The 16,096-nt window shown below is 39.7% G+C and overlaps 2 protein-coding genes across 2 annotated transcripts in view; both read right to left on the reverse strand.

Moving 5' to 3' along the window:
- The window catches only part of efnb3b (ephrin-B3b), a 74,223-nt gene extending 61,934 nt beyond the window's left edge, over positions 1–12,289 (reverse strand). Inside the window, exon 1 of the mRNA XM_016285640.1 lies at positions 11,237–12,289. Within this exon, the coding sequence (XP_016141126.1) occupies positions 11,237–11,385 (149 nt within the window). The 5' untranslated portion in view covers positions 11,386–12,289. The remainder of the gene's footprint in view (positions 1–11,236) is intronic.
- Positions 12,290–13,967: 1,678 nt separating this feature from the next.
- Positions 13,968–16,096, reverse strand: part of LOC107595324 (myosin-6) — a 6,796-nt gene continuing 4,667 nt past the window's right edge. The window contains exons 4-6 of the mRNA XM_016285694.1: positions 14,805–14,932; positions 14,464–14,533; positions 13,968–14,108 (exon numbers count right to left, since the gene is read on the reverse strand). Coding sequence (XP_016141180.1) covers positions 13,968–14,108; positions 14,464–14,533; positions 14,805–14,932 — 339 coding nt within the window. The remainder of the gene's footprint in view (positions 14,109–14,463; positions 14,534–14,804; positions 14,933–16,096) is intronic.

The raw sequence follows: 16,096 nt of genomic DNA on the forward strand, positions 1-16,096 counted from the left end.
AGCAGAAAATTAACCGGATTTAAAGACAGCTGCCAATGAAGGGAATAAGTGAATGAGATAGAGACACACAAGAGAAGAAATAGAGAAAGAAAGAAGTCTAGAGGAAGAAAGACAGGGTCCTAATCCCCTAACAGACAGCTTTGTGGCTTGATTGACAGCCGAGTGCACTACACTGGGGCAGCCCTGGAGGGGGTCTCAGAGGGGTGTGAGTGTAGGGGGATTATCCACCCATTGCTCATACACCCCTAAGACAGGGTCAAGTGGTACAGGCCGTTGGCTCTTGTTTTCCCACTCACTTTCACACATCCATTGAGCGACTTGCTCTGTTTTGTGTATGCTTTTGGTTTGCAAATGTCGCCTTAATATGGACAGATAAATCAAAACACCCCCTTCTCTTCCCACCCCTGTCCTTTCAGCATGCTGACATAATTATGTTTGCTTTTAAAGACAGATTCGCTCCGTTTAGCTAGCTGTCAAACCGTGTCGTGACTCAACAGAAAAAAAATACATTTTGAGAGAATTTTGACAAGATACAACTTTAACAGTGATATCGGGCAACTTTTAAGTAGATTTATAGACATTAGGTGTCTAAAAACCCACAAGTCTCATTTAAATGAGTACAAAAATACGTTATCGCATTTTATGGTGCAGACGCTGAAAAAAGGAAGAAACTTTCTAATGATCATGTGTCAAGCAAGGTGAAATTAAGTATACACTATCATATTAAGTATACTTAGCTAGGATTTGCATCAAAACTTAAGGCTAAAGTTGATGCATGTCTTTCTCTTATTCAGTGAGACATAAAATAGTTTCCATTGACAAAAAAAAGACTAACAACTAAAACTACGAAACAATTAAATTGTGAAAATTAGACATCACACAGGATCTTAAATCTACAGTTCACCCAAAAATGAATGACTTTTGAATTAGATTTGAACACTATTTTCTTTTTTCCCCCCAGACAAAACCATCATGTGGTTTTGAGAAGACTTGAAATGCAGAGCACATGGACTTCTTTCTTTTTTTTTGGTAACCATTTACTTTCACTAAATGGAAACGAGCAACTTCACCTGAGAAAATCTTTTTTAAAAGTTAAAAATTTGGGGTGACCTGTTACTTTAAGACATTACAACACTGTAACTCAGTGTAATTTTATCTCTCATAGCCTCATTTTGATTTGCATTAAATAAATAATACTTTCCAATACTGCCACAAAATCTAAATGGATTTAGTTTTAAAATTCAAGACACCAAAATAGCAAAAAAGAAAAAAAAACATTCAACACTTCACAAAAATAGTTACACCCCGAATGATCACATTTGTGACCCTGGACCACAAAAGTCACTGTCTTAAGTCACTTGGGTATATTTGTAGCAATAGCCAAAAATACATTGCATGTGTCAAAATTATAAATTTTTCTTTTATGCCAAAAATCATTAGGATATTAAGTAAAGATCACGTTCCATGAAGATATTTTGTACATTTCCTACAATAAATATATCAAAACTTCATTTTTGATTAGTAATATGCATATCAGTTTCCAGTGTTTCAAATAGTTTATCTCGGCCAAATATTGTCCAATGCTAACAAACCATACATCAGTGGAAAGCTTATTTAGTCAGCTTTCAGATTATGTATAAATCTTAATTTCGAAAAATTGACACTTAAGACTTAAGTTTTGTGGTCCAGGGTCACATTTCATGATCTTACAGGAGGACTTCATGAACCTGATCTTGTCTGTTCCTGTCTGTGCTCCTATTCCGATGTGAAGAATAAATAAATTATCTATACTGCAGGGACTGGGAGAGAGTGCAGCTGTTTTCCTTCATGATGTGATATTTCCCTCAGAAGAGAGACGGCAGCACCCTGGGGCCTGAGATGTGAGGGAGGCAGAGGGAGAGAGGGGGGGAGCGCGCAGGGTGAGGACAGACCAGTTTCATCTGCACCCCATTTCACTTCCGAACCCAAGCGAAACTCAATATCCCGGCTCCTACTGAGTGCGCGAGACAGATACAGGGAACGCTGCTGCCTGACGATGCCTATCAAACTCCATTCAGCCCAGATCTGGGCACTTATTCATGGAAAGAGAGAGAGAGAGAGAGACTAACATGAACCAGGTGAGTAGGAATACATGCACAAATGAAAACTCTGGAATGCCAGGCAAAGATAGTGTGTGTTGCACTATATGAAACAAGACACACTGTACCGCTCATACTAAGTGAGTGTTTGAAAGCATGTATGTAGATATGTGTGTGTGGCATCATGTTGGATGGGGCCACCCATGCTAAAATTTCCAGTGAACGCAAAACAAAACAAAAACAAAAAAAGTCACTGATTGCATATTTGTGTGCATTAAATCACAATATACAGTCTTTGTTTACATTTGCTGTCCTGACTAACCAATCAGATACATGATACCTCTCAGAAAGCTAGCATAGCCAATCACAGAATTAAAAACGAAACATTTTCTTCTTTAAAAAAACGCAATTACTTCATTTTCATGATTGAAAATGGTTGTCACTTCCTAGTATTCAAACATTCGGATACTTGTGATACTACAGATCTCATGAATTTAGACACAAACACGCTGAAAACACATGAACCTGTCAAAAATGACCTTCATTTATCTTATAAATATGTCCAACTAAAAAAAAATCCAACTATTCACCATGGATTCAACCCAGACACACTATATACACAACTCTACACGCACACACACACACACACACACACACAGCAACAAAGCTCATTATGAAAAAGAGTAGGAATACACCAAGATTAAAATTCTGGCTGATAATAAGAAGCCGAAAATTAAATGTAAAAAATAACATAGCATAATTTATAAAAATCAGAAAATTATTAAACAGAACAATTAGTCAAAACAAACATAAAAACATGAAATATTAAAAATAAAACAATAAAAACTTAAATAAATCATTTTAAATGCTAGTGAATATATCTAATACAAACATATGCATTTAATGTGCCATACAACAGCCTCAAAGCTTATCATGAAAAAGAATAGGAATGCACCAATATTAAAATTCTGGCTAATTAGAAGCTGAAAATTAAATATTAAAAATGGCATAACATTATTATATTACAATTACGAAAAACAAACAAACAAAAAACACTCAAAACTAAAACGAAACATTTTCAAATCTAGTGAATATATTCAATATCAATCAATACAAATAAATTCTAATATTAGCTGATAACTTGTACTGGTACCGATATATCATGCATCCCTTGAAACACTCTTGAAATTCTGTAATATACTCCTTGGGTGTTCCATGAAGGAAGTAAGTCTCATAAGGGTTTTGAGTGGCATGAGGGTGAGTAATTGATGACAGAATGTTTATTTTTGGATGAATAATTCCTTTAAGGGAACTGATTCAGCACTGATTACAACTGTTGACGGTAGTAATTATAGTCTCCATCATTTGTTTTGTCCATGTAAAAAGCGATCAATGGCAATGGCAGGAAACAGCACTGCTGGTGGGACTGGTTTATGTTTCCTAACATGACGGATTCTTCAAGCTGAAGTGTGCAGAGGAGCCGTGGGAGGGCCATGCGTTCTCGTTAGGCTGGAACGCGGCCCTAGCGCTGTCACCAAGTGTGAGTGCTGCGTTCTGTTTTCTATAAGGGAAGACTGTGTGTGTGTGTGTGAGGCAGGAAGCCTTCAGGGTCGTGATCCATTGACCATCTCTCACACTCTGTAAGCAGGTCACGTCAAACCCCAGGCCCCCTAACTGACAATTACAAACTGTCACACAAACACACACGCAAGGGCATTTTGGTCATTTTGTCTACTCAAGCACTCACAGACAAATCAACTGATTACTCAAGAGGAGTGAAGGGGGGGGGGGCACATTTGTGCTATTTTTGTAAATGTTGTTCTATTTATATTTACATTACATACACAGTTCAAAAGTTTGGGGTCTGTAAGATTTTGTAATGTTATTCAAATAAGTCTCTTATGGTCACCAAAGCTGAATTTATTTGATAAAAAAAGTAAAAAAAAAAAAAAGCAATATTTTGAAATATTATCCCATTTTAAAATAAATGTTTTTTTATTTTAATATATTTTAAAATGTAATTTATTCCTGTGATGGTAAAGCTGAATTTTCAGCATCATTACTCCAGTCTTCAGTGTCACGTGATCCTTCAGAGATCATTAATATGCTGATCTAGTGCTCAAAAAACATTTTTGGACCCACTTTATATTAATTGGCCTTAACAACTATGTACTTACATTTAAATTAATAATTTGGTACAATGCACTTATTGTTTACATACATGTTTTTACATTGTACTTATATTTTAAAAATACGTGCATGTAATTACATCTGTAATTAATTTCTGTAATTACATTTATAATTACACCGTTGACCCATGCCTTATACCTTAACCCACCCTTAAACCTACCCATACCACCAAACCTGTCCCTAATCTTACCCGTATCCCACCTCAATAGCAGCAAAAGTGTTTTGCAATACAATATGAACCCAATAAGTACATTGTACTTAATTTTTTATGTAAGTACATAGTAGTTAAGGCCACTTAATATAAAGTGGGGCCACATTTTTTATTATTATCAATGATGAAATGCAATTTAATACTTTTTCAGGATTCTTTGATGAATAGAAGGTTCAAAAGAACAGTATTTATTTGAAATATAACTTTTGTAATGATATACAATTCTTGCACTTCGACCAGTTTAATGCATTCTTGCTGAATAAAAGTAATTTTAAAAAACACCTTTTGAACGGTAGTAAGTATACATATACCCTTGGCCCTCCCTACAAACCCATATTTGTTCCTGATATATTTAAATTTATCTCAACTGGTCAAGAGGATTTCATAAAGAAAGATGCTTTAGAGGTCCTACACACACACACACTGTATTTTTAGCACAGACATTAACACAAATCATAGGGCCTCAGTCAAAATCAGACAACACTTATCACTACAACAGCACAGTCGTACGCCATGGAGAACAGGAAAGGTTTGCACATTGTGCACGCTTTGAATACATCTGCAGATGTCCCAGTTTCCGTTGATAACTGCTGTTCCTCTCCTGTCTTCTGACTTTGTGTGTTCTTAACTGTAGAGACGACGATGCAAATGAAGTCTGGCTCCATGTGTCTGTCTGCAGCTCTCATTTACAGCTCCGAGATCAGTCACCTTCGGCCCGAGCAGTGACACTGACCCCATTACAGACCCTGAGACCGACCCCAGAACAGACAGACAGTAATCACAGTGTACAGATGGCCAAACTGATTTCAAACCACCTGTATCCTCTGATTAATATTGACCGCCTATGATTTTGACCACTAGAGAAACACTTCAAAGCTGCAGTATAGAGTAAACGGTGCTATCTCACACAGATTTTAGCCCTTAGACCTTTAGATCTGGAATCAGCCATGTAAAACTTGCCTTTCCTTTGTTTTCCATATCAGAGCCGATTCCAGATCAAGGCAGACAGAGAGGCAGTGGAAGTCAATAAAAGTGGGCACGGGTGACATGGGCTAATCTATAGTAACATGGCGGTTTTCCTCTGGCTAATTAAGTTTACAATTCATCTAATCAACTCTGGGGAAAGAGGAAGCCAGAAGAGAACAACAAGAAAAAGCTTCGACTGATGCTACGGTGTGGTCGGTGGTTGCCAGGGTGTTGCTATGTAGTTGCTAGAGTGTTGCTTAAAGGCCAAAAGAGTCAAAAATGCCCATTTTGGTCTGTAAATATGGCTTGTATCCCTCTTTCAAATGTATACTATACTATTAAAAATATTGGGGTCGTAATTTTGGGGTCACCAAGGCTGCATTTATTTGATCAAAAAGACAATAAAAAGTAATATTGTGAATTGTTTTTCCAATTTAAAAACTGTAACTGTTTTCTATTTGAATATATATTTCAAATGTAATTTATTCCTGTGATTCCTGTTAACTGCTTTAAAAAAATTCTTACTGAATCTCAATGAAAAACACTAGCAAAAGCCTTCTACTAACTGAAAACAGTATATCATATCAAAACTCAACAAGAAACAAAGAAGGAAAGCTAGAAAGCAAGAAAGAAGGCAAAAAGCAAGAAAGAGAATTTCCCTGTCTCATTAGCCAAATCCAGACCTGATGGTACGTATATGTATGTGTGTCTTTGACCCAGGCTGGACCTTACCGCAGCAGGAGAAGATGATCCTGATTAGTAAAGGCGGTCTGTGTGAGAACTAACCAAATCACACACACACACACACAAATACACAGACGGAAAGCCTCCTGCCCAACACTCATGTGACCGTTTAAACCTGTGAATGGAATTAGCCAAGAAAGAAAGAGAGTGAAAACAGAAGTGAAGGTCTTAACATCTGTAGCAGCAGGTGGGTGCAGACCCTGATCAGCTTTATTACTCTTAAAATAAATAAATAAATAATAGGAAAAACACAAGGAAGACAGCGGAGAAAGAGCTGAACTGATTCCCTGTTTCATATTCGGTCTGTGTTCGAATATTATGGCTTAAGTGAGGAGGCCCAGTTTCCGCGAACTGTCATCACATACCTGCACACACAAATACACAGATTCAAACAAACACAGAGTGATGAGAGATGTTCAGAGTGAGACCACACACACACACACACACACACTCGCACCATGCTGCAGGGGTTTAGGAGGCCCTGGTCCCCTGGGGGCCCGCTCTCGGCAACACACTGTTCCCCGCCCGTCAGCATGAGTTCAACAATGAAACGGTGTGTGTGACGATCTACGTCCTTTCAATTATTTCTAAATAGTTTAAATTAACACCCCACAAATGTCTGGATGTATTTCGGCACACAGAAGTGTGTTTGTGTGAACATGTGTTCCTTATATTTGCATCACACAGCCCCTGAACACACTTCTGGCTGTCTCCGCAGGGAAGGCGCCTTTGTTTCCCCATTATATAGCCTTGTGTGTGTGGGTGTCTGGTCTGCAGGCAGGCTGCAGTTATTCTGCCACATCAGCTGAGAGCCATTTTCACAGCTCCTGTTGCTGAGAGCTCGAAAAGCCTCCAGCAGACCCAGCACCACACACACAAACACTCACAATTTTCCCTATTTCTCACTGCAGGGTACTGAGCAGACGCTATATAAGAGCTCAAAAATGCTATTTCACACACATTCATGCTATACACCCTTTATCTAATATACACATGCACGCACTTGTTTACTTTGCTATCTAAAAGATGAGAAAACATCGAATATTTGTATTTTTTTTTCACAATGACTAACCAAAAATCAACCCCAAAACTCTCAAAATGATTACTTTCTAATCATCAAAGAATCCTGATATATATAGTAATATTTAATAATATTACTGTATTTTGATCAAATAAATGCATGCCTTGTTGAGCACAAGTGACTTCTTTCAAAAACATTGTGTGTGAGTGTGTATAAATACACATTTATTTAACATCTGGGGACAATTGCTCCCTCAAAACATAGATAAGTAAACCCATAAGCCCACACAAGCACATACTCATACACTACACTAACTTTCAGCAGCACACCAGCATTTAAACTCTCGGAAATAAAACCAAATTTCCCTTGACCAAAAGAGGTGAATCCAGTCAGGAAGCTTAAATGGATCTACTCAGTTTAGCAAATTAACATGAATTCAATCCTCTAATCCATTAGCGAGAGTGTCAGAAAATAAAAAAACTTTCTATGTTTGTTTCTACATTTACATTCATTTAGCAGATGTTTATGCAAGGCGACTTACAAATTAGGACTTTTTGCACACAACCATGTATGTCAGTGACCTATTGAGAGTGTCTCTATTCTAATCCCTTCTCCCAACGACCTCCCTCCCAAATTTCCCTTGTACTTTGCCTCATCTTAAGCCTGAGATCAGTTAACTAGCGCTTTTATCCAAGCCCAATTAGCCTGCGATAAATTAATTATTAAAAATCCAGTGGGGCTAACATATTTCTTTGAGAGCGAACGCTGATACAAAAAGCCCATCACGCGTACACACACAGACCCTGTGACATTTATGATAACACACAAATCCTTACAGTTACCCACATTCGCTCGTCTGAATTTATTATCGGAAAACCCCCAACAGGTTTGAGCTGGATCTGAATCTCTGAAACGCAATTAACGAAACGCACAGTGATTTAGACAGAAGAACACGGAAACCTTCTGAACTGTTAGTAACCGTTTGGGATCAAATTACCCAATTCACATCTTAACATAGTCAATTGTAAGAATTACACAGCCTAACTGACCCCTCAGAACATCAGTCAGAGATGTGTTTGCTCATCCAGAAAGAGCCGGGTACCAAGGACACACAAACACACTTTGTCTTTCTTGTGTGTATACAACTTATCAGGGGGTGTGAATGTCAGAAGGTGAAGGACACTTCCCAGACAAGCTGGCTCACTGAGAAACACCATTACTGTTAACTAAAAAAAAGCCCTCCTGCTTCATGCCTTTTCAGTCTCAAGAAACCATTTTTCATGTACACCCCCTTAATTAAATATACATTCCGTAATTACATTAAACTGCAGTGTCTATGAACAAACACAATTTTTTCTTTATAGATTTTTTACCCTAAGCAGACAATTTCAAGGCATCTTTGTGCTGGATTTGCATTTTCTTAAGCCTAACTCAAACTGACATTCATGGCTTAGAAGATATTGATTTCTGTACATTTAAGGATGCGCCCCGCTGTTCCTCCCTCGTCTCCCGATCCCTCTTTCCTCCCATCACTTCTCAACTCCTTCTTCATTCCTCTGAAGGCTACACGTGTTTCTAATTTCGCACAGGGAGGAGAGTGGCAGAGCCATCGTGAGAGGGTGAGATGGAGCAGTAGTAGTGACGGAGAGAGTGATGGGATTGAACGGGTGAATAAAACATTCAACAGATGCAGGACCTCATCTTCAAAGCACTGAGGTTCACCGATCCCTATTAAATATACAGCACTGCCAACAATGTAACCTGCGTACAGCTACTTTTAGAGCGAACTGTGCAGACTCCTGTAGCCTGGAGCAAAACCACAGGGTGCAGATGTCTTTAAGTGCGTGTCTGCGTGAGCAGCCAAATTTACACTGCACATATTTTCAATTTAAATATGAATATGGCGACACTGTGTTTGTGTATGTGGGTTGTAGGAAAGAAACCAGACTTTACATGACAGTGTTCAAGCTACCATGTGGCACAATAATAAGTGATTAATACAAGCAAACAGTAGCTACTTAATATGTAATGTATAGTGCATGTAAGGCAGATTTCAGGGCAAATTAATGCCATTATTTGGCCACTTTGATATTGTGAACCATTAACCATGCTTCATTTGCAAATTCAACTGACTGTCCATTTAAAACGACTGTGAAGTGTTACTAAGTGAATGTACTTAACATGTTTATGTGTAAAATGAACACTGACTGACTGCAATGTACAGTTTCAGCAAAATGCGAGTTTCCTCTTAATTGTGAGCGTTTCCCACAGTGAAAATGAGCGAATTCGTATCATTTAAAGTGCAAAGAATGCTTCTCTCACTCCCAGGTAAAGGTCAAGCAGAGAGCGCGCAGTCAAGGTCATGCCTCTCACCCGTGCGCGCTCCCGTTTCAAATGAGGTCCCCTGCTAGATTAACACAAGCAACACCAACAAGAACCCTCATTAAGAGCGTCTACCAGCGGCCACTGGGACAGAATAAAGCCCCTCCAACCCCCTCCCAGCAGCATCTGTTGAAGCGCAGAGCCCGGTATATGCGCCACATGGACACATTAAAAACCTATTCGTCTTTCAAGAGCTCGTGGCACCACTAATAGGCCCTCATAACCCACATACCGATTTAGACCGGGCACACAAGAGCTCCCACGACGCCGGGTGTCCATTTAAACAAGCTCAGTAATGACAGAAGGACGAAAGAAAGGGGTCTGCTCGGCCATAAATCGACGTTTATGTGGCTCCCCACTAAATGAATTCACAGTTGCTGAGTTGCAGAAACCTCCCCCTTATTTACACATATATACTACGAGAAATCTATCCGTAAATTACCCACTATTACTTCCTGCGGCAGAGAAAATCGTGTCACCTCCGTGACTGGAGTAATAAATTTTGCAGAGTGAAATGGGACTGATTGACCATCTAAAGTTAACACTTGCGTGTAAAACTTTTCACTTCAGGTGTTTCCACGTTAACTCCAGTGTCGACTATTATAAATTGATGACAGCAGATAAATTGCTAACTAATAATAATCCCTAAGAAGTAGGCCACAGTGCTAACCCGATCTCACCAAAGCGCATATAAATACTACGCCAAAAAAAACGAAAACTCGTGGTACTGATACGCAAAAATGGACTTTGTATATAAAAAATGGCGTGTATATGCTACGCGATGGGTAGAATTAGTGTTGTGGGGTAGATGCGTGTCATATGTACGCGAAAACTGCGTATCATATGCACGCCAAACACGTGCGTAGCATATACACGCCAAAGTCACTTTTTGCGTATCAATACCACGAGTTTTCGTTTTTATTTGGCGAAGGGCCTACTATTTATATGCATTTTCATGAGGCCGGGCTCACAGTGCTGTGCCTTCACGGTTCTAGTTTACATTTCAGTTCCTTCAAAGTTCGAGTTGTATTTTACAGAGTGTCGCCTATGAATAAAAGTGCAAACGGTTTTGAATTCATGTAAACATTTTTTTTATATATATGGTCGGTGTAAATGTTACAGTTTACACCTTGGCAGAACAAGCTCTTTTGTTTTATCTGCTGTCATGACTGAAGTTAAGCTGGTGACTAAAACAGCTCTGAGGGCTTCTACACGTTCTCACAAGTTGAAGCAAGAACGTTTTACAAAGGTTACATTGTTTAAATGGCATTAAAATACTTGGTGTTGAGCAACTAAAAGTCATGCCAATCTAACTGGAGCGTATCTGAAGGAGAGGCAGTGAAACAGTGCAGCGTCAATAACCGTGGCGGCTACTGTCGTAAAATTCCTCAACGCACACCGTCAATGAAATGTGCCATTTATTAGGCTGGCGACATTGATGCTCGTAACTTCTGCACACTCGCGATTATCCACTAAGGGGCTTGTCTGCGTAATAGCGCTCAACAGTTTTCTTTCCCCCTGCGAGAGACGTTACAAAGCCGTCCTCCAACGATTTGTGCGAAACCACGAGGCGTTTGACCAGCTCCAACGCAAAGCTCTCCTTAAATAAACGCCGTGCCCAATGCCTTTAGTTGCGGCTCTTACCTTTTGTTCAAGGAATTCCAGTAGATGGGCTCCATGTTGCTCGCCGTGATCCCGAGTAAATCCACTAAGAATATCAGGAGAATTCCCAATCCATTTTCACAGCCCCGACTCGCCATCTGAAATCCCGAATTCCGTCTATTTACTCCCATCAAAGCTGTGTGGGATAGGCTACGCTCCCAGAGGTTGGAGATCTCTGGACCCGAACAAAGCGTGTGTGCTTCAGGTGGATCCGTCAGTGTGATCAGGAACAACGTGTTTTGGGAGCCTGCATGGATATCTGCTAAAACACACACACACACGGGAGGATAGATTAAACAAATGTGCTGTCTATGTGGATTTAAGGAGAGAATTCCACAAAAAACGTCTTTAGGGAAAAGTAGCTCTTGGACAAAACTCCCACTGCCGTTTTTCTGCAATTTTCCCTGCAAGAGTTTACTTTTCCAGTATTTCGTGATGCTTATTGTTTTTTCCCGAGGGGTTTAAACTGGACCAATCTTTCCCATTCCCTTTTCACTCCCGCTGCATTCTGCTATTCCGCCGAATTAGGACGAGAATGTGATGGTAGATGATGGTTTGGAATGAGCTTTTCCTCGCCTCTTCAGAAGAACATGTTGATGCTGGACAGATCTCTTTCTCCCCTCTAGTTCTCCAATTGGATTCTCCTGCTTGACTCCTAGATGCCAATAATCCCGTATGCACTTGAAATGTTGAGACGGGCAACAAACAATCCAGATAATTAACGGGGGGGGAAAATAGCAAAACGAAACTAATTAATGCAAATTAAAAACAAGCATTTCAAATGGACACAAATTTACAAATGTGCCGAGACTGACAAAATTATTGCCAGATTTTCCAGGGTGGAAAAAATATTGCAATCCTTATTCATGGGTCTCGGTTGCAGGGTATTTGAGAATGTGCTCGGATGTGGCAAGTCATTAGATAGTTCATTTCTCGCCTGTCCTGCTTGGATTCTCTCGATGTGTCTCTCTCTCTGGCTGCAAATCCGACTAGTGAGACTTGTTCCTAACGCTCGGTGCACACTGACAGACCGAGTTGTTTTGAGAAAGAGAGAGAGAGAGGCGGAGGGAGGTGGAAAGGGGAGATGTGCGGGCTCGAATAAGAAAAATCCCATCTTCCGGCTGGAGTGCGCACTAACGGAGCGGATTTTTCTTTGGGGGATTTGTTTTTTCCGCATGTAGAGGTGCTATTAAATCACGTCAGTCACGAACACATCCATATACCATGCAAACCTATTTCCCAACGCTCATGTAAAGGATTCTCTCCATAAATAAATGATACCAGTCTCAGAGCACGTACATTTTTGTCACTGCTTCTTTTTCCGTTTGATATGATGATCGTGATCCCCGGCACCCGATCACACCGATCAGCGCTGTGCATTCAGAAGCGACGGCTTACGGCGCTACAGCGCCCCCAGTGCATTCGCTGGTAACGGTGCATGTAATAACATTTCATGCTGGTGGTAACGACACTAATGACAAGCTTAGTAAGATATGCAGCAGATAAAGAGCTTGTTTAATAAATATCTCTACCGTCCAATTGAAACGGCAATGATTTTCAGCGTTCTGCGTATGTGAGAAATCGGTAATTAATTGTGTTTGTATGCTTGTCATCTGAAAACTACAATTAAGAAGTGTATAATGGACTTAAGTGCTGCTGATGGGAGCCAAGGCGAAAGAGTAAAACCTTGCCTACACTGACACCCAGCGGTGAAGTACTGATACTACAGTCCAATAACGCTTTACAGATAGCACGCTGCAAATCTTGATGCTCTTTTGGACAGCCATATCCATTTGATATAATATTAATATAATTTTATGCAATATTAATATAACAGTTAGAAACGATTAATCCATCGATTTCATTCATCCATCCATTCATGTCCCATTTATTTTATATTTTACTGCTGTCCCAATTCATCAAAAGACTTCAAATGGCATTGTATTTAAAGCAGAGTAGTTGATAAATAGGCTTTTTAACGACTAGCAAATTTTTAATAAACTGGGTTATTTTGTTTAAAATTGTATTGGGCCTTGTAGCAACAGTTAGCAACAGCACTAATCATTTTTTACAGGTATTTTTTTACCTGTAATATCTGCCTATTTGTCATTATGGAATCTTGCTGTGAAAGGGCAAATATATTTTTTTCATGCAACAATTTTCTAGTGAAAATGTCTAGTATACTGTTCATTTGGATCACACAATGCATGTTATTGTAATTAAAATAGGACTAACAATAACAATGTGTAAGCTGCTCCAGGACATTATTACATATTTAATATGTTGTTCATCAGTAGTGTCAATCACTACACTATAATGTAAAATAAGACTAATAGGGTATTAAATACGCAGAATTGTTTATTAAAATTTGATCTGATAAACCAATTAGTTCAATGTAGTTTTACATGCAGACAGCAAAATGTGCAGTACTCACTTTTATCTTGCAATACTGCAAAAATGTATATACTGTACATATTCTATTTATTATGAAACCGATGACACGTTTCATTACAAAAAATGCTTTGTAAAGATAAATGTATTAATGAAAGTATATTTTAGATGCCACAACTTGTCATCTTTTAACATTTATACAAATGTTTCAAATGGCTTTAGACAAAGTACAGCGTGTAGTGCAGGACACTGCTGTGACTGCTATGACACATGTCATGTCAAATACCCAGACAGTGTGATGTGAGAACACTGCCATCACAAGTTAGGAGGTGATCTCATCAGTCTGTGTCGCAGTGTCCATGAGACCTGGCTCTCTCCCCAGTCTGCGCAGTTTTAAGAGGTAATCAGAGTGGAGGGAGGAATCAGTCAGGTCCACAAACCGCCTGTAGCTGGCCTGCACCTTCTGAAAGACAGAGAGAGAGATGGAAGAACACAAACATGCTGATTACATTTTAGTTAGACAGGTGCAGTTAGTTAGACAGGTGGATCATCATAATGACCAAAGATGGAAACGTCCTCAAGCAAAAGGTCAAATGTCAATACTGTTATCTATTAAGACAAGGAGGAACACAGACTCATGGGGAGAAACAAACTAAGCTTAATAAGAACCAAACGTCAGAGGGTGTGCTGGCATGGAAAGAGAGAGAGAGTTCTGTTATTCCGTCATTTTGTTGCAGGGTGTTGCAGATGCTGGATTTGAGCGGGTCATTTTTTAAAGCTGTTCATTTATTCATGATGACCTCATTACAAGGGCTGACCTTAAACTCTGCTTCATACTGAATGCGCTCCCTGCAGGCCTGCTCCAGACTGTCCCGCAGCTGCTGTATACTGGAACACACATGCACCGTCATGCACGACTTCAAAACATTATTGACAAAAAACAAACAAAAAAGAAAATTGGTGGAGAAGCAGTGTTGATGACGACAACAAAATCTTTAAAATCTAGGATTCTAGTAGAAAAGGGAGAAGGTAGAGAGATACAAAGAGAGAACTTGATGAAATTTACAAAAGGTAGGAAGGAAGGAGAAAGAGAATAGCTGAGATGCATCACAACATGAAGCTGGGGTGCGCAGGAGAGTTTCATCATGTGTATTTTTACCTGTTTTGTAGCTCAGATATCTTCTCTTCATGTCTGTCCTGTAGGGCCTGTTTCTCTCTTTCTGCCTTAATGTCACACTCCTCACGAATACTTCTCTCAGCATCCTGCACATACCTCCTCACACACTCCTGACAGGCAGAGGAAGGGAATAAGCAAGGTGAATGACTCACAACTCTACTTGATTCTGATTGGTCAGATTGTAAATTTTGTTTCTTCATTTACATAGTTGATATATGTGACCCTGGACCACAAACCCAGTCTTAAGTCGCTTGGGTATATTTTTAGCAATAGCCAAAAAAATTATCGATTTTTCTTTTATACCAAAAATCATTAGGATATTAAGTAAAGATCATGTTCCATGAAGATATTTTGTCAATTTCCTACCGTAAATATATCAAAACTTAATTTGTGATTAGTAATATGCATTGCTAAGAACTTCATTTGAACAACTATTAAAGGCGATTTTCTCAGTATTTAAATTTTTTTGCACCCTCAGATTCCAGATGTTCAAATAGTTGTGTCTAGGCCAAATATTGACCAATCTTAACAAACCATACATAAATGGAAAGCTTATTTATTCAGCTTTTAAAAGAAGTGACCCTTATGACTGGTTTTGTGGTCCAGGGCCACATATTAGTTAAAGGGGTCATATGATGCGATTTCAATTTCAATCCTTTCTCTTTGGAGTGTTACTAGCTCTTGGTGCATAAAGAAGATCTGTAAAGTTGCAAAGACTAAAGTCTCAAATCCAAAGAGATATTCTTTATAAAAGTTCAGAGTCAGCCACACCTACCTAAAACGGCTCGTTCTAACACGCCCCCACATGTCTACGTCACGATGTGGGAAGATTTGCATAACGCCGCCCAAATGTTCACGCAAAGAAGGCTTAACTTTTATTCTTGCTGTAGTATTGTTGTTCCCGCCGCCATGTCGTGAAGGCGCTGTGTGTTTCATTGTGAAAGCGAAACTACTTTGTTTGGCCTTCCAAAAGAGGATGATATCTGCTTCGTCATGCCTGGAGCTGATCCGTGCTGGTCGCTGAAGAAATACAACAACTTTGCGCTGTGGATCACCGGATCGGCTTTCACCGTGGACGAAGCGGAGTCCAGCCCGGGGTCGTCACATGTGGTTGCCGCAAGCCCTCCGGACGCTCCTTCATCGAATCTGCCGGCCGCGCCGTTCTCAAGACCGTCGCCTCTGCTCACTCTAGCCCCTGACCTCTGCTCACTCTAGGCCGCCGCCGCTCACTCAAGGCCACCGTGTGTGACGCTGTGTTTCGTTGTGAAAGCGAA

The sequence above is a fragment of the Sinocyclocheilus grahami genome, unplaced genomic scaffold (assembly GCF_001515645.1).
Source record: "Sinocyclocheilus grahami isolate Dianchi unplaced genomic scaffold, SAMN03320097.WGS_v1.1 scaffold200.1, whole genome shotgun sequence".
Taxonomy (NCBI): Eukaryota; Metazoa; Chordata; class Actinopteri; order Cypriniformes; family Cyprinidae; genus Sinocyclocheilus; species Sinocyclocheilus grahami.